At 63.4% G+C, this 26130-nt stretch overlaps 1 protein-coding gene across 4 annotated transcripts in view; it reads left to right on the top strand.

Annotated features, from left to right (window-relative positions):
* The window catches only part of STK32C (serine/threonine kinase 32C), an 86675-nt gene extending 61045 nt beyond the window's left edge, over window positions 1–25630 (top strand). For all 4 annotated transcript variants that reach the window (XM_021073875.2, XM_084995413.1, XM_003483577.5 and 1 more), the window contains 10 exons: window positions 12268–12419; window positions 14455–14628; window positions 15663–15700; window positions 15790–15879; window positions 16270–16373; window positions 16928–17044; window positions 18000–18125; window positions 18200–18331; window positions 23980–24047; window positions 25025–25630. In XM_021073875.2, coding sequence (XP_020929534.2) covers window positions 12301–12419; window positions 14455–14628; window positions 15663–15700; window positions 15790–15879; window positions 16270–16373; window positions 16928–17044; window positions 18000–18125; window positions 18200–18331; window positions 23980–24047; window positions 25025–25169 — 1113 coding nt within the window. In that variant the 5' untranslated portion in view covers window positions 12268–12300 and the 3' untranslated portion in view covers window positions 25170–25630. The remainder of the gene's footprint in view (window positions 1–12267; window positions 12420–14454; window positions 14629–15662; window positions 15701–15789; window positions 15880–16269; window positions 16374–16927; window positions 17045–17999; window positions 18126–18199; window positions 18332–23979; window positions 24048–25024) is intronic.
* The last annotated feature ends 500 nt before the right edge of the window (window positions 25631–26130 follow it).

Raw genomic sequence — 26130 nt, 5'->3', positions numbered from 1 at the left:
GCTGGGCTGTGGCTGTTGCCCGCTGGTGGCGGGGCGGCCTCAGGTGAGCGGAAACGGCCTCCTCCTCCTGCACAGGCCACGGGGGACCGGCCCCAGCTCTCCTGGCCGTGGGGTCTGGATGGGGGTCCCAGTGTCGGGGCAGCCAGACGCTTGCAGGAGGGGGCCCTCATGGCCTCGGGGGCTGGGGGGCTCTGAGCGTCTATCCAGGTTCCAAGCTGGACAAAGGGCCCCAAGGCCAAGTTCTCTGTGGCACAGATGAGGCCCTGACAGCTCAGCCCAGGGCAGGTGTGAAGCTGCCGGTTTCCGACTCCGGGAAGGCCCCGCTGTAGTATCCAGGTGTGTGGACATCCAGCCTCTGCAGAGACGAGTGCCGCCTAGGGCTGACGAGGAACTGGGACCTCCTGGGGTCCCCCTCTGGGCAGCGAGTCCTGCGTTGAGGCATGTGTCCAGGGCCTTTCAGTCCCTGTCCACCTGTCCCCCTGCCCCTCCTTCTGACTCCACAGCCAGCCTTGAAGCTGGGGGCTGAGACCTGGGTTGGGGACCTCAACCCTGGTCCCTGAGCTGGGGGGGGGGAGGGGGGTGACGCAGGCCAGGGCCCGGCCTCCTCTCCAGCTGGCCCAAGGGAGCGAGGGTCCCCGCAGAGGTGTGAGGGCGGGGCCTGGGGACGGCCCGGAGCAGCCTGCTTCAAGCCAAAGTTTCTTCGAGGCTCCTACATCCTCTGAAAGATTTTCGGAATGTCGTGTTCTGTGCTATAAATACCTTATGTTTCTTACGATTAAAATACCACACACCCACCATGTCCCTAATCTGAGTAAGACCCGCAGCCTGGGAAGACCTGCGGGGTTTAAGGCCCTCCAGTGTCCTGGTGTGCACACACACCCCGGGGGACGCCGGCTGTCGCGGAGTGGGGGGCGACGTCAAAACCGCCAAGAGGGAGCTGCCGGCCCAGCCTCTCAGGGCTGTGGGCCTCCCTGTGCTGGGCCTGGAGGGGTGCAAGGCTGCTGGGCTGGGGGGCCTGGTCCTCGGTGCCTGGGGCGGGGCCTGCTTGCTGGGGGCCTGGTCCACCGTGCCTGGGGCGGCTCCTGCTTCCTGGGGGGCCTGGTCCACGGTGCCTGGGGCGGGGCCTGCTTGCAGGGGGCCTGGTCCATGGTGCTTGGGAGTGGGCCTGCTTCCTGGGGCGCCTGGTCCTTGGTGCCTGGGGCGGGGCCTGCTGTGCTGGGGGCGTGGTCCATGGTGCCTGGGGCGGTGCCTGCTTCCTGGGGAGCCTGGTCCATGGTGCCTGGGGCGGCGCCTGCTTGCTGGAGGGCCGGTCCACGGTGCCTGGGGTCCACAGTACAGCGTCTGCTGTGCTCAGAGGGTCCGCTGTACCCTGAGGTGTCTGCTGGGCTCTGGGGGGGGTCTTCTCTGCCCTGGGGGGTTTGCTGTGGGGGTGCTGCATGCTCACCTGAGCTGGGCTGGCAGGCGGGCCTCCCCCTCTCCTTCAGGGCGCCCCTCACGGAGGAGGGTGGTCTTTGAGGAGCTCAGACCCTCCTTCACGATTCAGCCCAGAGGGTCCGAGGCCCCAGTGGCTTTGCCGCTTCTGCCCCCGACTGTGAAGGGAGAGGGGTGGTTTCCTGAAGCCCCGCCTGGGAGGGGGTCCAGCCCGCCCATCCGCGTGCACTGTTCAACGGCCTGGGGTGGCCGGGGTCGGTGTCCACAGACAGCGGGACCCGGGCTCGGCAGGACCCCACACAGATACCACGCGCAGCTGTGCGGGCCCATCCCAGGCCCTCTGGGGCTGTTCAAACGCACGCAAGGGGCCGGGAGGCAGGACCAACCCAACAGGAAGGACGATGGGCGTGAGGTGGCCCTCTGCCCCCGGGGGGCTATCCAGCTCCTGCCGCCGGGGGCCCTGCCTCAGGCTCTCAGGGTCCAGAGGCTGCCGGGCGGGACCAGGAAGTGGTTTCATTATATTTCAGAGGCTTTTGTACCTCTGGTCAGGCATTTGGTTTCTGAAGAAAAAAATGACTTGGAAAGAACACACGCTTGGCGGTGAATCCCTGAATCTGCAAACCCCGTCAACAGCGTTCAACTAACCCGGGCTCTTCAAACCGCCGCGAATTGGAGCCGCAGGGCCGGGTCTGGTCCTGCTTTTCCAGCCGGGCCGCTGGCTGCCCAAAGCCCTTTCCAGCCGCCCCTGAGAGCGCTTGATGCGCTGGACTCTAAGGGGGACCCGGCACCGGCCCAAACAATTGTGATGTCCCAGCCCTGGGCCTCCGAGAGCCGCTCTGGGGCCAGCCTGGGACCACACTGCCCACCCTGGGCCTGGGCTGGATGCTGGTGAAGGGGGTCGGGAGGCCAGGCTTTCAGAGGGAGGGCCACTTGCAGAGGGAGGGGGGGCGGGCATTCAGCCGGGCGGAGGCTGGTGCCCGCCGTCCTGTCACAGACGCCTGGAGGGAGCAGGTGTTCTGGCGGCCAGGCTGCCTTGGAAGATGCGTCCTGAGCGGCCAAGACAAAGCCCCGTGACCAGGGGCTTCAGACGGCGGAGGTGCCGTCTCCCACCAGCTGGGGCCGAGTCCGAAAGCAAGCTGACTGGGGCGGGCGCTCCTGGGGGCTGCGGGGGAGGCCGGTTTCGCGGCTCCTCTCCGGGTTCTCAGCAGGACTGAGCGGTGAGGTGACTCGAGGCAGGTGAGCAGGAGAAAAGTGTGCACACGGGCTGAGTGTGAGTTCTCCATGACCCGGGCCTCGTCCGGAAACAGAGACCCAGGGAGGAGGCGAAGGCTGACCGTTTCTGCCGGGGCTGGACAGTGTGGCAGCCGGGAAGGTACCCGGAGCCCGCAGGGGGCCCGGGGGTGGGGGCTGAAGGATGAGGAGAAGTGTCTTAACAGGTGCGTCTGCACAGAATTCTCTCGGCCTGGCCTGCCGTCCCCAGGAAGTGTCACGGCCCGGAGCAGAGCGCCAGCAAACCCATTCTGAGTCCCGAGAGCAGGTCGGTTTCGTTAACAGCCTTGTCACTTTCGTAGGCGGCGCTGGGGGTGGAGCCCCCACCAAAGTGAGTGAGGTCTGAGCCATCGGAGTTTATAGGCGGCGTTTCTATGGAAACAGAAGCAAAGCAGGGGGGGAATGGTTGGAGGGAACTCCCAGCCTGGGTCTGAGTCCCGAGTCGGTCACCCTGAGGCGTTGGGAGGGCGGGCGCAGGTGGACTGGCAGTCCAGGTGCCCTGGTGCCCTGGCCTGAGGGGGTGTCTGGTGAGGGCACTGGGGTCTCTGAGCGGCCCCCACCGTGGGCACGGCGGCTGTCCACGCGTCATCTGTGGTGCCTTTTCTGATGTTTATACCATGCTTCAGCTGGTAGGGCAGTTTTTCACATTTCGTGATTCCAAGTCTGAAGCGTGGAGCGATTGGAAATGCTACTTGCTGACAGAGATGTGGCAGCTCGACACCCACAGGGCGGGCTGTACTTTCACTGAAACGGTTCTGCCTCAGTCACCCCGTTCCTCTTAAAGATACTCAAAGGCTGACTTGCTTGCAGAATAAGTCTCGTCTCGTTTAACCTCGCCTGTTACCGACAGAAGTACAGAAAGAGCAAACACGTAGGATCTTCTTTTTAAAACAATTTGAGGGCCGCACACACCGCCTTTGGAAGTGTCCTGGCCAGGGCTTGAACCTGAGCCCTAGCAGTGACCTATGCTGGATCCTTTAACCCACTGCTCCAGGCCGGGGCTGGAACCCGCACCTCTGCAGTCAGGTTCTTAACCCACTGCGCCATGGCAGGAGCTCCATGTGGGTTCTTTCAAGTCCACTTTGCTGGAACTTTTGTACGGAGTTCCAGATTAGACTTTTAAAAGGCTCTCGAGGCCAAAAGGCCACATCGGCAATGTGTCACCAGACTGTGCTTTCGGTGCCCTTGAATTTGCATGAATTCCTCTCTTCTCGATGTCCCTGAGGTCCCCGGGCCGGCCAAGAAGGGGCCTTTCCTTGTGCACAGGCGGGAAGCCCGGAGGCCGGCCCCAGGCCCGAGCTTCGCCCCGCATCACCTCGTCTGTACAGTCCGCCCTGGTTTCCGGTCACACCTGGCTGAGGGCCTGCTATTTTCTCCATAAACATCCGTGTGCCAAGCAGTTCCCCTGCCCATCTCATGGGCTGTGAGGGATAAAATACCTGGTCAACGACAGGCTTCGGCAGTGGGGTTTCAGTGCCGTAAGAGGCAGATCACTCAGTGCAAGAAACCACACGTCAGGCGGCAGATCCCGCGCGGGCACAGCTGTCCCTCCTACCCGGGCAAACCCAAAGTTTCCCAAACTGCAGCAAACGTAAAAAGGCGGGGAGTGAGTCACAGTCTCGGAGGCATTAATTATCGATGCTGTAGCTGATTTAGAAACGCCGTCTCATTCCGCCTTCCCCAAACGGACCTGCGGGGTCAGACACTGGCGGGAAAAGGAGACGCCAGCTCCTCCTCTTCCCCTAAAACCGTGGTCACGTGATTCCCGGTGGTCTACGTTTCCCGGAGAAGATGAAACCTTTTTGCTGTCTGATGGTGGGACCCATGGTATAGGCGGAAGGCCGGTGTTTGGCCGGGATCCGGCTTAGGTGGTGGCATGGCACGCCAGGTCTGGTCAGGCGATGGGCATTTCGGTGCGGCCCAGCGGGTACCAGTTAGACGAGTTCCGTGCGTCAGTAAAGAAAGAGCGGCACCTCCCACTGTTCGCTTCATGTCCGGGGACGTCGGAGGAGACGGAGAGCGGGCTGTTCAGTGCGAGAGGAACTGACCTCCGGCTCAGGTCAGGTAGACCCTGAGTTGTGCGCGGTCGGCTCTGAGAAGGGGCGTCGCCCCCCTTTTCTCCAAGACGTAACCAGATACACCTGTCACCTTGAGTCTACACACATTTAAATGCGTCGACGTCTTTCAGTATTTTCATTCCACAGTAAAATCTTGAAACATTTTTATTAATTTTCATGTTTTCTTAAGTCCCTTTCAACGTCTGTTTTATTTTCATTGTTTTCTCTTCTTCGGCAAAATGGTCGTTGGCCAAGGAGCTTTGCAATGAAACTGCTTGTGTCAGAGATTCTTATGGGGAGATGCCTAGACCCACTTGATTCCAGGAATGTCATTTTATTTTATTTTATTTACTTATTTTGTTTGGCTTTTTAGGGCCGCACCCAAGGCATATGGAGGTTCCCAGGCTAGGGGTCGAATCGGAGCTGTAGCCACCGGCCTACACCAGAGCCACAGCCACACCAGATCTGAGCCGCGTCTGCGACCTACACCACTGCTCAGGGCGATGCCGGATCCTTCACCCACTGAGCGAGGCCGGGGACCGAGCCCAAAACCTCATGGCTCCTAGTTGGCCTGGTTTCCGCTGCGCCACGACGGGGACTCCCTGTACGTCATTTTAAGCTGTGACGTTCCAGTCAAAGTCTTGGGAACATAGCTAATGATTTAAAGCGCCTCCTGTGACAAGGCGTGTTCTCATCGACCCGATGTGATAACACATGGACTTGAGAAGCGAGTACTTACTGAGCGTTTCGGAACTGGGGAGGGTCAGGTCGGGAGAAGAGATGAGTATCCGGGTTCTGTCTACAAAGGGGTAATTTGCCAGATTTCTGTAAGCTCTGATGGCTCAAGAGAAAGAATTTCCGAAGCTGCCAGACGAAGCAGACCCAGCAAAGCCTCAAACGAGAAGTCGTAAAAGCGATTCACCGTCTTCATGGGTTCATCAGTGATTAATTGTTGAGCTTGACCTTGGACTGATCCGCTTTCCCACGAGGAGTTCAGGATCTGGTTAAGCGACGTGATTTCAAGTTACCAGAAACCTGTATCCAGGGTCCTTTGCCGGAGGCCTTTCTGGGAGCTTTTGGAAGATGAGGCGCGTTTGTGTGGGGCGGGTTGTAAAAGCTTTCAGGCAACCATCCGAGTAAAAAGCAGTAACACTCCGTACGTGATGAAAGACTGAAAATTAGCCGGGGTCAAAGGGCTGATGAGGTTATTGCAAAAAGGGGACAGTTAACACAGAAATGTGGCTATTTCTGAGGCACGTTACATTTTAAGATAATAATTAGAATTATGACTGATTATATAGACAGTGAGGACATTGAAAAATTTCTGGCCGTTTTTTATAATTTTGGAAACACATCTATCCACACAAATATGATTTAGAGATTTATAAATGAGTCATTTCAGTTATTGGTTTCTCTTTGATAGTGTTTCCTATGTAATTTAACACGTCAACTAAGCATAATCAGTTTAATATCTCTATTTTTAAAAGGCAAGATTAAAAAAAAAAGAGTTCCCGTTGTGGCTCAGCAGAAACGAATCTGGCTAGTATCCATGAAGACTCAGGTTTGGTCCCTGGTCTCGCTTAGTGGGTTAAGGATCTGGTGTTGCCGTGAGCTGTAGTGTAGGTCACAGACACGGCTTGGATCTGGCGTTGCTATGGCTGCTGTGTAGGCTGGCAGCTACGGCTCCAATTCGACCCCTAGCCTGGGAACCTCCATATGCTGTGTGTCGGGCCCTAGAAAGACTAAATAAATAAATAAATAAATAAATAAATAAATAAAAGGCAAGATAACAAATATTTTGACATTCTTCAAGGGCCCTCTTGAAAATCCCAAAGTCAGTTTGAGGTCAAAAATACTTTATTTCAGATTTTCTTTTGGGAAGTTTGGAAAAAACGTCAAGAGGTTGAAAGCATGCTTAAACAAGATTGCAGGTCACGGTGAAACAATATGTAACCATTGATCCAAAGTGACAAAGATTTTCAAGGCAAATGCAGGAAGTCACATACCTGAGAAATAAGAACACTTCATTCCTTCAATGTTGAGAAGACTCAGTTTCCTAAGAAATCCAAGACCTGATAAAGACATGTTTGGATAACACACAGAATCTTTGTTTTCTAGGCAAATTATTACTCCAAAGGTGAATAAAAACCTTTTAGGACCTCTCTCTCTCTCTCTTTTTTTTTTTTGTTTATTTTTTTGGCTGCACCTGCAGCATATGGAAGTTCCCAGGCGGGGGGTCGACCCCACGCCTGAGACACAGCAATCGGATTCCTAACTCACTGTGCCTTGGTGGGAACTCCTGTGATCTCTTTTTGATGAATACGCTCTGTGTGTCTCATGATGGGAAGATTAAATCGAAAGCGGATGCGAAGAGGGTCGCGGCTAATCCTAGGGATAGAAAATAAGCACGAAAGGAGCTCCCGTCGGGGCGCAGTGGAAACCCGACTAGGAAGCATGAGGTTGTGGGTTCCATCCCTGGCCTCGCTCAATGGGTCAAGCATCCGGCGTTGCCGTGAGCTGTGGCGTCGGTCGCAGACGTGGCCTGGATCCCGCGTGGCTGTGGCTCTGGCGTAGGCCGGCAGTTACAGCTCCGATTCGACCCCGAGCCTGGGAACCTCCATGTGCCGCAGGTGCGGCCCTAAAAAGACAAAAGACGATAAATAGAAATAAAAAATAAAAATAAACACTTAGTAAACTGAGTATTTCTAAAACTCAGAAATACAGGAACTATGCAAGTGTTTTTCACGTTCACGTGATCTGGGATAATCTTTGGTGGATAAAAGTTAAATCTTTACGTGGATACCTATTTTAGTGTGACTCTAAGCCAGTGAGCCTTTTGTGACGCAGCCGTGGACACAGAGGCGTCCCCAAGGAGGACACAAAGGACGTGGTCCTCCCTGAGATCCAGAGGCCGCCCAGGAGAGCAGAGACCTTCGTGTCCCGGGTCCTGGGAGCTGAGCACCTGCTGACCCCTGCTCGTGCTGCTGGCCAGGCCGCGCCGAGCTTTCCCAGCACAGACAAGGCAGTGAGGGGCGGGCTGGCCAAGGCCTGCATGGCCGCAGAATGACCATGACACGGAAGACAGATGGGGCAGCGGGGACCGTCCTTGGAAGGCTGTGTGTCGGTGACCAGCGGGCTCCGAACACCCAGCCCCGGAGGCACATTCACAGACCAGCTCAGCCCAGGGCAGCCTGAGTCCCCAGAGGAGCCAGGCGGGGCCTTCCCTCCCTCCCAACAGCTGTGCCACAGGATGCGCAGCTCTCTCAGCTCCAGGACCCTCCCGGGCACCCACCTGTTACTGCCCTCCGTGCCCCCAGAGACCCGAGGGGGCAAGATTTGGCTTCTGCCCTCATGGGTTATCGGCTATAATTCAAGTCCAGCTGAGCACATTGCACAGCGCAGAGCCCAAGGATCCAGCAGACCCGGTCCCGCCCTGCTCCGCCCCGGGCCTCCCTCTGGCCCGCAGGGCCCCTGGGTGCCGGTGCCCTCGGAGCCCACGTTGCCTCCACGTCCCCTCCCAGGCAGGAGACAGAAGGAACCTTCCGGAGCTGTGTCCGGGCCCGGCCACTGTGGCCCCGGGAGTGTGCAGGGCAGCCGGGCGGGAGGGAGGCCAGGGCTGCGTGCCGGGCCCGAGGCATCTCCCTCCCCCGACTTGAGTGCAGGGTGAGCGCGTCCGCGGGTGCTCGGGGTCCCCCGCCAGCCCACTCGATGCCGTGCACTTGCTCGGAGACGGTCGCTGCTCTGTGCGGCCGGGACCCAAGGGAGGGCAGCTCTTCAGGGCAGAGTGGAGCCCCAGCCCGAGAAGGGCCCTGGGCCTGCCCCTGGGGTGGGCTGCTGGCCCGCCACAGCGCGCACTTCCTTCCGCTGCGAAACTTTCGACGGGCTTTCAAAACAGTCAAGGTAAAAGTGGTCTACTGAACGTGGAAGCTCAGGGAAAAAAGTCGCTGTCGTGGGGCAGCCTTGGGGACGTGGGTGGCACACCTCCGGGCTTCCTGCTGTCCTCTCCGTGGGGCAGCCCCGGGCGCCTGCAGGGGCTCTTGGCCTTTGGGCAGGTGGGGACCCAGCAGGCGGCCCTGCCTGTCCTGGCAACGCAGGTGATTCTCAGGCCGAGGCCAGCCCAGCAGCTTCCTCTGGACCAAACCCCAGCCCCTGGATGGCCCGCCCCTCTGTCATCAGGCCACAGGGTGGGCACATGGGGGGGGGCGGACTTCCTCTTCCAGAATTTTACTGCAACTGGAAACTCAGACACAGAGCTGCGTTGTAGCTGCCTTGAGTTCCTCTTGATGAGGCAGGTGCCGCCCAGCTGCACCCACAGCCCTGGGAAGGCTGGCACCCTCCTCCCGAGGGCAGCGTCCCCTGCGTGGCACTGGCTGGTCTGTGCAGTCAGAGTGGGTCTCGTGTTCAGGGACGTGGAGCTTCCACATCAGGGCTCTAGAGGGGAGGGAGCCCGTGGCCTCGAGTCTCAGCAGTGGCAGAATTTTACTTCTGTTTCTGGCTGATGTCTACATAACAGGCCCATTTTCATGCCTGGGCGGCAGTCTGCAAAGGTAGCCCCAGGCACCCAGCACCGAGGTAGCCAGGTCTCCCAGCTCCAGGCCCAGGATGGGAGGGGAGGCTGGAATTCTGCTCTTATAAGGGCCTGAGGGCCTTTTTCTGAGGTGTAATTCTTCCTGCCACGTGATGGGATCACCAGGGAGCTGGGATGGCCCCCCAAGGGCAGGCACTGGCCCTCAGGCCTCCCAGGGGCCCCAGGCAGGCTTTGGGGGCCGAAGCTCTGGGGTTCTTCCTCATGACCTTGGCCGGGAATCCCCAAAGGGCAGCCCACCTGTCCCCTGGGGCCCTGCAGCCGGCTCCCTTCCTCAGCCAGTGGGGCCGGGAGGACCCCGGTACCCCCCCAACCCCAACTCTGCCACCAGCTCAGGAATCCCAAGAAGGCATTTGGAGAGCGGATGTGACAAGCAGGTGATTTGGCTTTTAATTGGTGACCTCGGTGAGCAGCTGCCCCTCATGGCCCAGAGCAGCCCTGGCAGCGGGAGGGCCGTGGTTCGAGGCAGGGGTGGCCGGGGCGCTGAGTGACTGCATTTGTTTCCTGTGGCTGCTGTCACCAGTGACCTGGTGGCTCAAAACGACACACACTCCTATCACTTGGAGGCCGCAGGCCTGGGCTGAAATCCAGGTGCCTGGAGGCCACGCTCGCTCGGAGGCCAGTGTGGGGAGCCTCCCGGCCACTCCCGGCTCCTGGAGCTGCAGCCCCTCCAGTGGTCACGTTTCCTGCTGCCGTGGGCTGGGTTGCGTCCCCAGATTCCCTGTTGCAGCCCAGCCCCCAGGGTGATGGTGTTTGTGACTGTGGGGATGGGAACTCGAGACGGGGTGGAGTCCTTGCAAGACGAGCCACAGACCAGGGCTGGCTCAGACGCCTCGCGCTCGCGCCGAGAAGAGGCCACCTGAGGACGCAGCCAGGCGCCACCTGCAAGCCAGGAAGAGCCCTCGCCAGGGACCAGATCTGCCGCGCCCTGACCGCGGACCTCCGGCCTCCAGAGAACACAAGAGAAGTGGTGTCTGTTCGGGCTGCACAGCCTGAGGCATTTCGTTGTGGTGCCTCCCCGGCGGGGACCCTGTGCTCCCGTCCGGGGCCGCCTGGACTTTCCAGGGCCGCATCCCGCCTGGAGATCCCCGGCCACCCACACGTGCAGAGTCCCTTTTGTGGTGAGGTCACATGTGCACAGGGTCTGGGGACATCCTTGGGCATCATTGGCCACAGAAAGGGCATGTTGGCACAGGCTTGCACTTGACCCTGACTGCCGGCCGTTTGCCAAGGGCTCTCACCCGCGGCTACTCACTGACCCCTGCAAGCTCACGAGCCAGATGGGGAAACGGAGGGTCGGCTGAGTTCAGAGGCCACCAGCGGGCCAGTGAGGAGCAGACAGGCCCAGGAGGCAGGGCCCGCTGGCTGGGGAGGGATATGCAGCAGGACGTCAGAAGTGCTCCACTGGCCCTCACTTCAGGGCTCCCTCTGCGCCCACCCTGTGGCAGGAGGGGCCTCAACTCTCACAGTGTCAAGGACGTCCTTGGAGGCACGAAGGGACGCAGGCCTCAGGCCACCCCCCACGTGCCTGGGCTGGGGCCATCCAGGGAGGTCGGCCCAGGCGAGGCAGATTTCGGCAGAGCTTCATGGGCGTCTTGGTGGCCCATGTGGCCCCTGGTGGGGTTTGCGCCCACGAGCAGGTTCCAGGCGGAGGCTGGGCAGACTTGGAGGTGTGCAGAAGCTTAGCCGTGACAGTGAAAGACCCTCTGTGCTCATGGGTGCCACCTGCAAGCTGCGCCTCTCGGGGCCTGTGGACAGCATGGGGGTGAGCAAGGAGTTACCTCGAAACCACGCCTGTGCCCACGAGGCTGCTGTGCTGGGGTGATGTGGGGTGTTCAGGAACCGGGGGCGCCTCACCCCGAGAGCAGGCCTGGAACTGGGGGGTTCCACCAGTGTCTGCCACCAGATGTCCCCAAGATGATGCTGTAGGAACAAAAGCAAAGGGGGGTGTCCTCGTCCCCCCCGCCACAGCATTGCTGCTCTGTTTGCTGAGCGCCAGTCTGCCTTCCGCCCACGTGGCTGTGTCATCTCTACGCTGTTTGCATTAAATAATGTAGCTTGACCCTTTCGCTTGGCATTTTTTAAATTGTCACATGTCACTAGAAGTCTTTGTAAATGTCATTCCAGGGGGTGGGTCAGCAAATGCACTTCCTCGCCCGTGCCCGCGAGGATGCTGGCGTTGAGGTGGTTTGAAAGTGTGTCGCCGCTGGTTCGGCTGTGAAGACCACCCCGGGAAAAGTGGCCTTCGTTTCTGAGATGCCGTCCTGCCTGAGGGACGCGCTTTCCCCAGAGGGTTGGATCCAGCAGCTTTGGCCCCAGATCTGGTGCCCGTTGAGATGCGCTGTCGGCTCCAGGCTCTTTCCCTGTGGCTGAGGCACCTGGGACAGTCTCCTGCCCACCTGAGGTCCAGAATCTTCCACTTCGCCCAGGCCCCCGGCTTCTACTCCTTGAGGATCTGGAGACAAACCACGGGAGATGGCTTGGGGTGATCCGTCCTCGGAAGGGGGGGTCTCTGCACGAAAGAGGGGCGGCCCTGCCGCTCAGCACGTGGGCACTCTCCTGTTTCCCTTGGAGACCTGCCCGGGTTCTGATGCCCCTTGGCCACCAGGGACCCCAGCCTGCGTTTCTCCTCGCTCTCTGCTTCTCGTGTCTCTCCTCGCCCTGGTCCTTCTGCCAAGCAGGTCGCGCTGCGTCCGCAGCGTCCACGTTGCTCGTGAGCGGGCAGTTCGCTGCCCAGAGGGCTGGGCTTTGGGCTGCGCGGGAACTTGGTCAGCGAGGAGCCTGCCCTGTGTGATGGGGACAGGGGCCCGCGCTGGACGGCACTGCGCCGCTGGCTCACAGGCCTCCTGGGGGCGGGGTGCCCGGCGGGGGTGGGGCTCTCGCTCCCTCCCCCGCGACCCCGCGACCCGCGGCCTCTGCCCCCAGGTGTGCATCGTGCAGAAGCGGGACACGGAGAAGATGTACGCCATGAAGTACATGAGCAAGCAGCAGTGCATCGAGCGGGACGAGGTCCGCAACGTCTTCCGCGAGCTGCAGATCCTGCAGGAGATCGAGCACGTCTTCCTGGTGAACCTCTGGTGAGCGGCCGCGCAGCCCGCCGCCCCGGCCTGCCCTCCCCGGCCCGCCGCCCCCTGTGCGCCCTCCCCAGACCGCGCCCCTCCGTGCCCTCCCCGGGCCAGTCGCCCGCCCTGCCCTCCCTCCCGCCCCCAGTGTGCCCCGGGCCGGCAGCCGGCCCACTGCCCATGCACAGGGCCCTGACACAGGGCTCCCAGCTGGCGGGACGCCCAGGCTTCCCCACCCAGGACGCCTGTGGCCCCTGGCGTTACTGGCACCGAAGTCACTGAGGGAGAGTGTTAGGGCTGGCCTCTGAGTTTCCTCCACAAACTGTCACAGAGACCAGCCCCGGCCGTGGGGGGCCTGTGGGCTGCAGGGGGACCAGCCTCCCCCCGCCACCACCTCCAGGAGGCCTGCTGAGCCAGGGGCCTCGCACAGCCCCTGGCACAGGGCATGAGCTTCTGAGGTGCTCTCCTGCCGCCTGAGTGTCCCGGAGTGCACTCAGCGGAGGCGGCGGCTCAGCCAGTCCCCAGACCTGCCCCCCACCCCACGGCCGGGGCAAGCCAGGCCCTCGCCAGGGAAGACAGGGACGGCCCCAGCGCGTGGCCTCGGGGCTGGACGGCCATCTGCGGTTGACCCTCAGCCGCAGTGCTGTCTCTGGGGCTTCTTGCAACGAAGGAAGCGCAGGGTCTCTCTCCCTGGGGGCCTCGGCCCTCGTGGCCCCTCTCTGGACGGCCGTGTGGCTGCTCTCAGGGCACAGGCTCCAGGGTGAAGGCGTCCGCTCTGCTGCAGATGCTGCTGTGACCGCCCTGCGCCAGCCCCCTCCGTGGATCAGGGCGGGGCTGCGCCTTTTAGACGTGGTCGCACAGGTCCAGCGCTGAGCGTGGGGAGACTCAGGGCGGGGAGCTTTCCCCTCCCCACCTGCTGCAGCCAGTGTCCCCGTGTCCCCGTCCGCACAGGCTGGCCCCGGGGCGTGTCTCACTGTCCCAGGGCCAGACAGGGTGAGGCCCCTGCAGCCTCTCTTCCAGACGCTGGGGGCAGGCACCTGCTCATGCCCACCCCCCTCCAGACCCCCGGACTGTCCTAGAGCCTGGCATCCAGGCCCCTGTGTTCTGCGGTCCCATCCCTATGCCTCTCCCCAGCCCCCGCCTCCGGGGGCGGGGGGAATGAGGGCAGTGTGGCTTCAGGGGAGCAGGAAGTGAAATCAGGCACGAAGTGAATTCTTTGTCACTTGAGTCTTAAACAAGCCGGATGGTTAACAATAGAAGTTACCTCTGAGAGCACACAAAAGAGCTTACAGGAGTTCCCCCTGTGGCTCAGCAGACCCATTGAGGAGCCATGAGGATGCAGGTTCCATCCCTGGCCTCGCTCTGTGGGTTAAGGATCAGCATTGCCATGAGCTGTGGTGTCGGTCGCAGACACGGCTTGGATCTGGCGTGGCTGGGGCTGTGGTGTAGACCGGCAGCTACAGCTCTGAGTCGACCCCTAGCCTGGGAACCTCCATGTGCCGCGGGTGCGGCCCTAAAAAAAAGGCAGAAATTGCGAAGTGGAAGGAGGTCCTTAGCGCTTGTTCTGCTCCCGCCACGTCTTCGCCGTCGTCACTGACACCTTCTCTGTCGCGTTCATCCCATCGCCACCCCTGGCACGCGCCCCACCGCCACCGTCGCCAGCACCCGCGTCACCCACCCCATCACGTCCCGTCCCCGTCACCACAGCCTCTGGCCGGAGCCTTCCGCCTCACTGTCTCCGTTTCTGCGTGAACGACCCCCTAGCGCAGCGACTTTTATTTGCGTTTAGAGAAGAGGAAGCCAGGGCAGCGGGGAAGGTGACAGAGACGGGCCGTCCTCCCCTCCCCACGGGGCACTGACGGGCGCCTCTCTGCCCCAGCTGGGCATCCCCGTGGGGACGGGCCTCTCTGTCTTCCTGAGCAGGGATGGGTCAGCCCCTTGGGCAGGCCCCGCTCCAGCAGGGGCTAGTGAGGGGCTTGGCAGGGGTGGCAGGAGCTGCGCCCCGGCTCCCGAGCGTGCGCGTGCCAGGCCCCCCCCCCGGTGCCCACAGGTACTCCTTCCAGGACGAGGAGGACATGTTCATGGTAGTGGACCTGCTGCTGGGGGGCGACCTGCGCTACCACCTGCAGCAGAACGTGCAGTTCTCCGAGGACACCGTGCGGCTGTACATCTGCGAGATGGCGCTGGCCCTCGACTACCTGCGCGGGCAGCACATCATCCACAGGTGCGGGCACACCTGACCGGGCGGGGGCGGGGCGGGCGAGGCCGCGGCGCGTGTGCCCCGCCGGCCCTGCCCACAGACCTGCCCCGGGGTGGCCCCGGGGCGGAGCCGCCCTGCGCAGAGGACGTCCGCCCGGGGCCGGGGGGTCTGAGCACAGAGGGCCGCTGGCCTTCGTCTGCACGGCCTTCACCTGGCCCGTTCAACTGCAGGGTCCCTGGCACCCCCTGGCAGCTGCCCTTTCCCCATCTGCCATGTCCCCGGCAAATTCAAATTAATTTCAACATGACCCAAAGGCAGGGGTTGCTGTCGTGGCTCAGCAGTCGTGAACCAGACTAGCGTCTGTGAGGACGCGGGTGTGACCCCTGGGTTCTCTCAGTGGGTTAAGCATCCAGCGTGGCTGTGAGCTGCGGTGTAGGTCGCAGTTGGGTCTTGGACGCCGTGTGGCTGTGGTGTAGGCTGGCAGCTGTAGGACTGATTAGACCCTTAGCCTGGGAACCTCCATGTGCCACGCATGTGGCCATAAAAACCAAAAAAAAAAGGAAAAAATCCCACGACTGAAGGCAGATGAAATTAGGAAGGCACAGCTGCGTCCACAGCCCAGCACCCGCGCTGTACAAGGTGAAAGGCCCCCGAGTCCCGCGGTTCCCCGGGGGATTCTGTTTTCTGGGCTCAGTCCAGGCCCGAACACTGACTGAGAGCCGGGGGTGGGGGAGGCGAGGCCTGAAGCCGCTGGTGGAGCCACGGACCCCGGTCAACAATTCGGTGCCGCGCGGGGCTCTGGGAGGGGCCCACCTCGGGGGGCCGGGCCGGGCGGGGCTCCGCTTTGGTCCTCAGGGGCCGTGGCGCCCCTCAGCGTCCAGTGCCAGGCCTTCTCACTGCTGTCCGGCCTCAGGAGGTGGGGAGCCGAGGCAGCCCCCCAGGGACCGGATGGCCGGTTTCACCCAGTGCCCAGGGTGCTGCTGGCTGGGGGCTGGGGGCCCTCGTGGGACCCTCGGCCTGCCGGATTTTCTGGATTCATCTTCCTGCTCTTTCTGCAGGGATGTGAAACCCGACAACATTCTCCTGGATGAGCAAGGTGAGCCGGGCCGAGTGAGGCCGAGGCAGCTGGGGGGGGCGGGGGGGCCCTGCCCACTCGGAGGGTCGCTCCGTCCTCTCTCCTCACAGGACACGCACACCTGACCGACTTCAACATCGCCACCATCATAAGGGACGGCGAGAGGGCCACCGCGCTCGCCGGGACCAAGCCGTACATGGGTGAGCCCGGCCCCGCCTGGCTCCCCGGCTGACCGGTGGCTGGGGGTCAGGTCACCGCCCTAAAGCAACAGCAGCAGGTGACAGCTCAGGCTGTTAGGAACGGCCATGCTGGATCCGGCAGAGGGACCTACGGGACAGAGGCTGTGGGTCTGATGGTGGGAGGCCCCGCCCCCGCCAGGCTGTGGGTCCTGGACGAGAACCAGGTGGTTCGTGGGGACAGGCGGCCAGGAGGGACGGGCAGGCCGGCCAGTGGGGGTGGCTTCCGAGCCCAGCTCTGGGGGCAGCCTGGTTTGGGGCCCGGCCCAAGGTTCCAGCCCTGGGCCTGGGTCGCGAGGCCTGGGTCAGGGGGCAGCCATCAGGGATGCTCACCAGCCCCTTCCCCCCGGAAAGCTCCGGAGATCTTCCAGTCTTTCGTCAATGGAGGGACCGGCTACTCCTTCGAGGTGGACTGGTGGTCGGTGGGGGTGATGGCTTACGAGCTGCTGCGAGGATGGGTATGGAGCTCCCACGGCCCCACTGAGCCCCCAGACACCGAGCTGGCCGTGTCCCCAGGGGTGGCCCGGGTGTCTGGAGGGGTGGGGCTGCCCCACCCCAGCGCTCAGGGATGGCCCCATGCATGCCGGCCGAGGGGGTGGCAGAGAACTGTCCTCGCCGGCCACGAGGTTCCTGTGCACCCGGGTCCCCGCACTCGCCCCTCAGCCGCCACGTCCAGCCAGCCTGGAGCCCAGCAGGCCGGGAGCCTGGTTGGGTCTCCCGCTGCCTTCCCGCCCCTCCCTGGGGACCTCCGAGGCACTGCGCCCTCAGCCCCCCGTGAGCCCCTGGCCCTGAGGGAGGCTGCCCCCCTGCCCCCTGCAGCTGTCCCACCGGCCCAGGCCCCTGGGATGCTCTGTTTCCTTCCCAGCCGGTCCGCGGCCTCGCGGGTCCCTTCCCAGCCACAGTACAGGCTTCGCTTCCCGGTCTCGTCCCTGGGCCTGCCCTGGGGGGTGGGTGCCGCCCGGGTGCCCCTGGGTCACAGGGGCCCCTGGTGCAGTGCTGTCCTCGCCCCCAGAGGCCCTATGACATCCACTCGAGCAACGCCGTGGAGTCCCTGGTGCAGCTCTTCAGCACTGTGAGCGTCCAGTACGTCCCCACCTGGTCCAAGGAGACGGTGGCCCTGCTGCGGAAGGTGAGCCCTGCCCTGCCTGGAGCCCGGGGCCCGAGACACGAGGGGCTGGACCCAGCCTCCTGCCCGAGGGTGGGCAGCGCGGAGACCCCAGCAGGGAAGGCAGCTTGTGCTCCTTTCCGGCCGCGGGCGGCGGGCCCCTTGTCCTCTGTGACAGCTCGGCCCCTGTGAGCCCTGGCGGGGCTGGGTCAGAAATCTCACCGGGTTCCGTGTTGTAGATGCCCAGACGCGGGGGGGACACCATGGGGTGTATGTAGAGCGAGGGCCTGCTCTGCTCCGGCCCCTCTGCCGGGAACAAGCAGAGAAGACCCCAGACCCCCGTACAGGCGCCCGTCTTGAGCATGTGACGGGGTGGCCCTCAGCTGGGTGGGTCCTGAGCTGTCGGAGCTGCTCCCCCGGGATCCAGGGCTGCTCCTCGGCGGACAGCACAGCCCCCACTGGGAAGCCGCACCTCAGACACGCTGCTGCGTTGAGGTGGGACAGGCCGGGGGTGGGAGGGCGTGCTGGACACCCATGGCCCAGCCCTCACCCCAGCTCTGTCCCCTGGCCCACGGGTCCTCCTGGGCAGGTCCTGGCCCTGCCTGCAGACCACGCGACCTGGAAGTGTAGCCAAGAGACCTGAGCCCTCCCCACCCCAGTCCCGAGAGGGGCTCTTAACACAGTGTTCGCCCCATGCGGGGTGCCCACCCCTGCGCAGGTGGCGACACGGTGGCCCTTGGCCCCCTGAGGCCCAGGCGCACGGTGGGAGATGAGGGGTCAGGCCTGGAGACGCCTCGGCCAGGGGCTCTGGTCCTGGCCTGTGGGGAGACCCAGCCGCTATGATGCCCGTGGGCTTGCGAGCCGAGGCGCCCTGGGCCGTGACGCTGCTCTCCTGTTGCGGTCCGAGCCGTTGGCCAGGCCGCAGGGAGGCCCGCACGGGGCTCCTCGCACCGGCCGGCTGACGGGGCCCTTGTTCCAGCTGCTCACCGTGAACCCCCAGCACCGCATGTCCAGCCTGCGGGACGTGCAGGCGGCCCCCGCACTGGCCGACGTGCTGTGGGCCGAGCTGAGCGAGAAGAAGGTGGAGCCCGGCTTCGTGCCCAACGTAAGCCTACGGACCTGGGGGCGGGGGACGGGGCACGGGGCGGCCAGCGGCGGGCTCAGCACCGTCCCCCACAGAAAGGCCGCCTGCACTGCGACCCCACCTTCGAGCTGGAGGAGATGATCCTGGAGTCGCGGCCGCTGCACAAGAAGAAGAAGCGTCTGGCCAAGAACAGGTCGCGGGACAGCAGCAGGGACAGCTCCCAGTCGGTGAGCGGGGCGGTGGGGGTGGGGCTCTCCTGCTGCCCCCTCTGCTGTGCTGTGGGGCTGCTGTCCGTGGGAGCCCGGGCAGGGGTTCGGGGTGCCTCCTGCCTTGCCCAGCCCCAGGGTGAGCCCAGCCAACTCAGTGGGTGTGCGTGTGCGTGGGTGTCTTCCCACGAGGACCCTGGCCACACTGGGTGGGACCCCTACTCCAGGAAGACCTGCCCTCCACTCGTCCTGGGGCCTCTGCAGGGACCTCACTTCACATTCTGAGGAACGGGGCCAGGGACCCCTGGGGGACAAGGTTCAGCCTGGCCTGGCCCCCGTCCTGGCCCCATCACGGCCCCAGGAGGCAGGTGGGTGGTCCTGGGAGCGTGAGTTTGAGCAGGTGCAGCCACCCGGCCTGAGCCTGTCCCTGAGCCTGTGGCTAGGGTTCACCACGCAGCCAGGGACGCAGGTGTGGACAGCGGGGGTCACGGCGGCGACACGTACAGCAGTTCCCCTGCCCCGGGACCCTTCAGAGGCTGAGGGCACGCCCTGGGGAGCAGCCTCTCTCCCTGGCAGGCCCGGTGCTGCCCCAGGCGTGGTCTGGGCAGAGATGTGTGTCAGCCCCTCTTGTTGTGCGGTGAGGGGCCGGGTGGGGTCTTCCCTGAAGCGGAGCCGGTCCCCGGGCCGGGCTGACGGCGGCCCCTGGTGTCCGGCGGTGGCATCGCAGGCGTGGAGGGGCCCTGACACCCCGCGTCAGGCTCGCGCTTGCTGGGGGGGTGGGAGGGTCTTTAGGTGAAATGCCTAAAGCTGCTTTCTTCACTTCGGTTGTATTACTGGGTGGCGGGCGTTATTTATTTGCATATTCCACCTATGAGTGCCTGAGAGACCCAGTTTGCTCCTTCTTCTAGTTTGTGCGCTTTCTCTTCTCTTTCTGTGCCTTTCGCAGCAGAAGTCTTTGCTTTTCTTCTTTCCTCGTCTGCGCTTTGGTGTCTTTCCAAAACCATTGCCCACCCTAAGGTCGCGAAGACATGCTCTTGGCGTTTCCTTCTAAGTGTGCAGTTTTCTCTCTTACACTTGGGTCCAGGATGCGCTCAGCAGTTTCGTGGATGGCGTCGGGGGGTCCAGTCAGTCCTTTGCTTGTGGACGTGAGGTCGTCAGGGGCTAGTCGCTCAAAGGGCTGTTCGTTCCGCACCGAATGGCTCGGGATCATTTTCGAGGAGTCATGACGGCGAATCTAGGGTTTGGCTGGGCCCTTGACCTTCGCTTCCCAGATCTGTGTGTCTGTCCTGGTGGCCCAGCTGCCTGGATGCCCGGGGGCGGGGGCTTCGAGGGCAGGCAGTGGGCGTCTTTCTCTAGATTGTTCAGGTGCCCGGGTCCCTGCGTTTCCAGGGAGTCTGAGAGGTTCGTGGATTTATCTGAGTCACTGGACAGGCCACTGGAGTGGAGCCTGGTCTCACACCCACGCCCGTTGTCACTCTGCGCCTCAGGTGACATCCGGGGTCCGTGTCAGCATCGATAGGGCCTGGGGACGTCTGCCCTGCAGACTGTGCGAACGGGCTTCCTCTGGACGTGCCCCTGGAACAGTCACGCAAAGCAGAGGAGCTGGCCAGGCTGGGTTTCAGGCAGATCCGTGGACAGCAGCCGGACCGCGGGAACCGAGTTGGATTATGCTCCCGGGAAGTGGGACTTGCCCACTCCCGCACCCAGAGGCTGCCCGTGAAGGGACCCACAGGGACGTGCATTCCTGTGGCCCCAACTCCATGTGTTGGCCGAAGGCTCCAGACCACAGGCATGCGCTTCAGAAGGAAGAGCCACTAGAGTGTATGGGACGGGCGGCACAGCCAGGCCTCCCTGCCGCCACCGACAGAGCGGGCGGCACAGCCAGGGCTCCCTGCCGACGACAATGGGGTGGGCGGCACAGCCGGGGCTCCCTGCTGATGATGGGGCTGGGGGGGTCACAGCCAGGGCTGCCTGCTGTGATGGGACGGGGGCACAGCCAGGGCTCCCTGTTGACGACGACGGGGCCGGGGGGCACAGCCAGGGCTGCCCGCTGAAGGCACAGCAGCGGCTGGGGAAGGAGGGGCCCAGGAGCACGTTGCTGTCCCGTGGTCTACCTCTAACACAATCAGAACCTCTGAGTGGCACCCCGGGCACGTGCTCAGTTGTCCTGGGAGAACCTGGGTCATGAGAAGAGCCTTGGCCCTGCCCCTGGCTGCCCACCCGGGCACCGCGTCTCCACCACGTCCGTCCCCACTGTAGCTCCTCCCACCCTCAGCTGCTCTTCCTTCGGTCCCTATGTCAGGCTCACCTCCTGGTGTGCCCTTGGCCCTCTTCCCGAGTGGCCGGAACCTCTGGACACAGTAGCTTCTCAGGGCAGCGTCTGTGCCTTTCTCCGTTTATCATCCGCGCTGGGCCGGGGAACGTGGACGCAGCTACGGGGATGACCTGGCGTTTGGGCCCAGAAGCCCTGCCTCTGCGTGATGAGTAAGGCCTGTTACTCCTGCCAGTGGGGACACGTCTGGGGAGAAGGGACAGCTCCAGGAACCTGCCGAGAGTCCCCAAGGGCTCACAGGTCTGGGCTGTGCTCGCTGGGGAGGGAGCAGATGAGCGAGCGGAGCCATCCTCAGAGCCCACCTAAAGCCGGGAGTGGCCGCGACCCCCAGCCCGAGAGGAGGCCCTCTGGGCATTGAGCAGGGTCCTTGGAGGGAAACAGCTTTCTCCAAAATCCAAGCGGCTCTGCCAGGTGCTGTGCCGCTTTCTCAGTGGGAGGGGAGGGGAGGTCAGCTAACTCTTCCTTGCCCTGGAGGGGCTGTCCTGGCAAGACCCGTGTCACGGGGTCCCTAGGAGCTCTCCAGGGGGACAGGCTCCTGAGTCCTTGGAGGGTGTCTGCCCCTCCCTGGCCTGGGGCACCCAGAGTACTTGCCACCTCCCGCTCGCCTGATGGCATCACGAGCAGAGAGAGGGCCGTTTCTGACTGTGTCGTGACCGAGGACAGGAGCAGAGCCGGCCCTGCGGCAAGATGCCAAAGTGCGTGTCCTCCGCGCACAGCGCCCTTACGTCCCGACAAACCGCAGGGGGTTGGAAACACCCGCAGGCGAACGTGCATGAACTCCCCTGACCCGGCGATCCGACCCGCCGGGCCCAGCCCAGCGGCTTCAGTGCTCAGGCCCCCGCAGCCTCCTGCAGGGGGAAACCACCCAACAGCCGACTGGATAGTCAAGCGGAGACTCTCGTGTGACGAGCTGACGTTCGTGGCACCGCGGGTCCGCAGAGGCGTCCTGTGGCGGGGCCGACGGGAGCGGTGGCCGCGGCAGCCTGGCATCGCGGCGGACACTAGACCCGGAAAAGAACCCAATTCAAAACGCGACGTATGGTTTCTCGGGTGGGTGCGGCCCTCGCGCGCCCCGCAAAGTCAGGCATCGCAGGGCCGGGCTCGCGGCCGACAGGCACCGGCGAGAACGCCTCGGGCACGTCGGTGGCCCCGAGCCGGCCGCCAGCGGCGGTGTGGTCTCTTCTGGCAAAGCGTCCACGTGGGCTCAGCAGCAGCCCTCAGGCCGCCCCCAGGCGACATCTGTCCGAGGTCTCCTCTCCTGCCACCCGCCGTGGGGTTTCCTCGGGGCCACGCGCGCGAATTAAACGGGGAACAAACGAGGAGCGGCGTCCCCGTGTCCCCACAGACGGGCAAAGACGTCAAGAGCCCTTGACGGTGGCCCTTGTCACGGCCGTTGCAGTCTGCACGTGAGCTTGTGTGTTCATTTCCTGTTCAAGCCGGGGTTTGGGGGGGAGTGTCAGGGCTCTCACGGGGTGTTTCCACGATAGTAGCTGTTACTCCACCAGTCAAGGAACTAATGTGAGAATTCTGCCGTCTGTCCGTCTTGGTTACGCGTGGCCAAGACAGTTGCTGGGTGAGCCATGGGCCCCTCGGGGGCCGGCTGTGAGGTGGGCGCGGGCGTGTTAGCCCAGACCCTGCACCCAGCAGGCCCCCCAGCTGGGGGTCCACCTCCTGTCCGCAGACGGGTGGGGCCGCAGCCGAGGGCACCTTTGAGAAGGGCTGGGGTGGCACGGCCTTCCTTCCAGGCCTGCCCCGCCTCCTTCAGGCCACGGTTCCAGGTCTGAGAGCAGAATTCAGTGAAAACGGGAAAAGGTCTGTGACTTTCCATCAAGAGGCCGGCGTCAGCCTCCTGCTGCTGCACCCCAGCTCTTACTCCCTGTGCGTTGGTGGAGGTGGGAGCGCTGGGACCCGTTGGGCATTATCGACACCCTGGGGCCGGGCACCCCGCTTGCCGCTCCACCCTGGATGCCCGTCTCAGTGGTTACACCACCAGATGGGCCAGGTGAGGCGGAGGGAAGGCTTCTCCTTGAGTGGATCCCGCCATTGCCTCCACTGGGGGTTCTGGAGCCGAACCTCTCGGAGAAGGCAGACCCCCCCTGAGCCCCCCGGATGCCCTGTCCCCACAAGCCCCCTCCTCGTCGCCTGGCTGGAGGGAGAGTCTGGGTCCTCCGGGAGAACGTGGTTACCTGAGGGTCTGGTTTTTTTTTTTTGCTCTTCAGGGCTGCACCTGTGGCACATGGAAGTTTCTGAGCTGGGATCCAGTTGGAGCCGCAGCTGCCAGCCGGCACCACAGCCCCAGCAATGCCAGATCGGAGCCACATCTACACCATAGCTCTCAGGGACACTGGATCCTTAATCCATTGAGTGAGGCCAGAGATGGAACCCACATCCTCATGGACGCTAGTCGGGTTCTTAACCTGCTGAGCCACAGGGGAACTCCGTGGGTCTTTGGTCTTGAGTCTGTTGACCCATTCTAGCTTCCCACTTCTTTGACCTCCTTCTCATTCTGGAATCTTCACCTGGGCATCATTTCTTCCAGGTTTCCAAGTTGCAGTATATCAGGCCCCACCCCAGGGGCTCTTGCCAAGGAATTAGACCCCAGGTCACGGAAGGGCAGACCCTCCCCTTGTCTGGCCATGGAGCCCCCACCCCCAGGTCCCTTGGGCCGTGCTGCACGTGGCTGGGGGTGGGGCAGGTCCTGGAGGCAGGTGCTGTGCTTGCAGCTCTGTGACGTCAGCGGGAATAGGGTGGGGCTCTCGCACGTCTCCAGCAGGAGAGGGCGCTCCTGGAGGCTCCCTCTGTGCTCGGGGTCCTGCGCCTTCCACGTCAGGGCCTTGAATTGGATGCAGGAAACTTGCAGGCCGAGTCTGGCCTTCTCCGAAGTCCCGCTACGTGGACAGCCCGGCCCGGTCTGTCAGGGCTCAGGACGGGCACCTCCACACGTGCCTTGGGCTGCTGGGTGGCCCTGAGTCTGCGGTTCAGCCACCCAGATCGAGGTCCCCAGCGCAACCCCCCAGCACCACCCCCAGCACCCCAGGGTCTTAGTGTTGGGTCTCGGGTCTGCCAGGGCCTTTGTCATGCTTGTGCCACCAGCGACAGGCCAGTGCAGGGCCTAGTGCAGAACCCATCTGAGTTTGCTTCTCAGGATGGGCCTGGGCTGACCGCTTGGGCTCTGGCCCCTGAGAGCAGGGTTCGCCAACGGCCCCAAGGCAGGCGCTCAGTGGCTGCAGGTGGAGAAGGCAGGACACAGGAGGAGCTGGCCAGGGGTGTCCAGGAACCCACCCGAGGGGACCGATGGCGTCCGCTCCACTCTCAGGTCTGTCTTTCTCACTAACAGGAGAATGACTACCTTCAGGACTGCCTCGACGCCATCCAGCAAGACTTTGTGGTTTTTAACAGAGAAAAGTGAGTGTGGATGTTGGGGGCCGTAACGGGGGCAGGAGGAGTCTGGGAAGGGGCCGGGTTTTCTTGGTCACGGCAGTCACGTGGCAGCAGTGCGCCTGGGAGGCCTGACCCGCTGCCCTCCGGGGGCGTCAGCAGCAGCCCTGGGGGGAGGGTGGGGGTCCCTGTTCAGGCTGGCGGGAAGGGCCCCTGACCTTTCAGCTCTAAACTTGGGCCTCTTCAGCCAGTGGCCACACTCTCCTGGGCAGACGCTCACTGGGCTGCTGAGATGAGGGCGGATGACTTCCTGGGCGGCCCCTGGAGTCGCATCAGCTCCCATCCTTCACTCAGTCATTCAGCGAACCTTTACTGAGGGCCGGGGACTGCAGTACAGAAAGGGCAGAGCTGGCTGGCGGGGAGACATGACAAGCTACAAAGAGCTAAGGCATCTGCCCTGGCGGACGGAGGGCCAGGGCTGTGGGCGGGGGAGTGCAGAGGACTCCCTGGAGGAGGCGGCTCTGCGCTCTGGCCTGGAAGCTGAGCAGGGTTAGCTGGTCCGTCCTGCCTCGGGGACCAGGATGACACGTGGACAGAGCCGGGTTTAGGACACTGGCCATCTTAGAATCAGAGGCCTGGGTCCCAACGGACTCGGCCACGCTCTGAAAAGCCTTGTTCCAGAATTGTCGACCCACAGAACCTGCGCTTACCCTGGGCCTCCTTTTAGCTCCTGGCTGGAAGCGGACTGAGACCGGTGGCCAGCGAGGTCCAGGCAGGGTGTGGGCTGAAACGCCCCGTGTGCCCACATGCCCTTGGCTGGTCCTCGTGGCTCTCAGCTCCCTGCTGTGCCAGCGTGGCTGGAGGGGCTTTTCCTGTGTCCCCGCTGGGTGCCCACGCTGTGGTCCTAAGGACGCCCTCCAGGAGGCCCCGGCCAGGTCCTGGGCCAGGGAGCAGCGTCGGGGCCGCCGGGGAGGCTGCATAAGGCTCCTGTGTCTCCCCACCAGGCTGAAGAGGAGCCAGGACCCCTCAAGTGAGCCCGCACCTGCGCCCGAGCCCGGGGAGGCGGCGGAGCTCCCGGCAGACAGCGAGGGGGCACTGTCCGCCCTGCCCACGTGCGGCTCCATCTGCCCCTCGGCTGGGAGCAGCTAGGCGGCCCCCGGCCTGGACTTAACTCAGGTCACGTCAGAGACTCAGGGCCTGCAGGGGGCGGGCGGCGGGCGAGCCTAGGCTGCCCTTTCCCAGCCGAGCAGCCCAGCGCATCCAGACCACGTGCTCACTGAACAGCTGACCACCGTGCCTGCCCTCGGTTCTGGGTGGAACATGGTGACAAGTGGCAGTCATGTGGCCGAGAGCGGTGGGCAGGGAGGGTGGGCGCCCCCTGGGCTCTGGTGACTGCGGTGGTGGAGGGAGGCATGCAGCTGCCCACCCCTGGCCCTCCTGGTGGCCCCCTGACCGGGCCGTGGTGGCACAGGCGCTCTGGTCCCCTGGACGTGGCTGCCCCCCGGGGTGAGCTTGCTGCCCGGAGCTGTGGGCCGGCCCAGGGTCTGCTGGGTTCTTGTACATCAAGGTGGGGGGGGGGCATGGGTGTGAAGAATGTTTTACAAACTGTTCTGGTGACTTCTGTTTCTGTATAGTTTCTGCCTGAGAATCACATTGTGAGACCCACCGTGTGGGCGGCGTTTTGCATGCTCTCTGTCTGCCGTTGTGCAGAGAACGTGTCTGTGAGGCGGGGCTGCCCCTGCCAGGCCAGAGCCTCGGCGCCCGGTCCTCGGCCTGAGTGGTGCCCGTCTCCCGCCGGGGAGCCCCAAGGCCGTGATGGGCAAGGTGGGTGGAGGTGGCGGCTGACGGAGGCTAGGGGCGGGGGGGCCCGGGCAGGACTGCACAGACCGGTGGGGTCAGCTCGCTGCCGGTCCCAGGGTTAAGGTCAGAAGCCCTGCACGGTGAGCCCGTGGGGGGACACGGGGCCCGGTGTGCCCTGGGGAAGCATCACAGGATGTCTTGTGGGTGGTGCCAACCCACAGAGACAGTTCTGCGTGGAGACCTGGTGACGTCAGGGGCAGGAACTGGGGGAGTTGGGGCTTCATGCCCACCTCTACATCTGAGTGTTTCT

Source organism: Sus scrofa, chromosome 14, assembly GCF_054392235.1.
Source record: "Sus scrofa isolate SSC_HxYL_T2T_F1_AM1 chromosome 14, Sscrofa_HxYL_maternal_Yorkshire_Landrace_v2.0, whole genome shotgun sequence".
NCBI classification, from domain to species: Eukaryota; Metazoa; Chordata; class Mammalia; order Artiodactyla; family Suidae; genus Sus; species Sus scrofa.
Note: the sequence above shows the minus strand (reverse complement) of the source record. Positions and strands in the feature narration are given on the sequence as shown.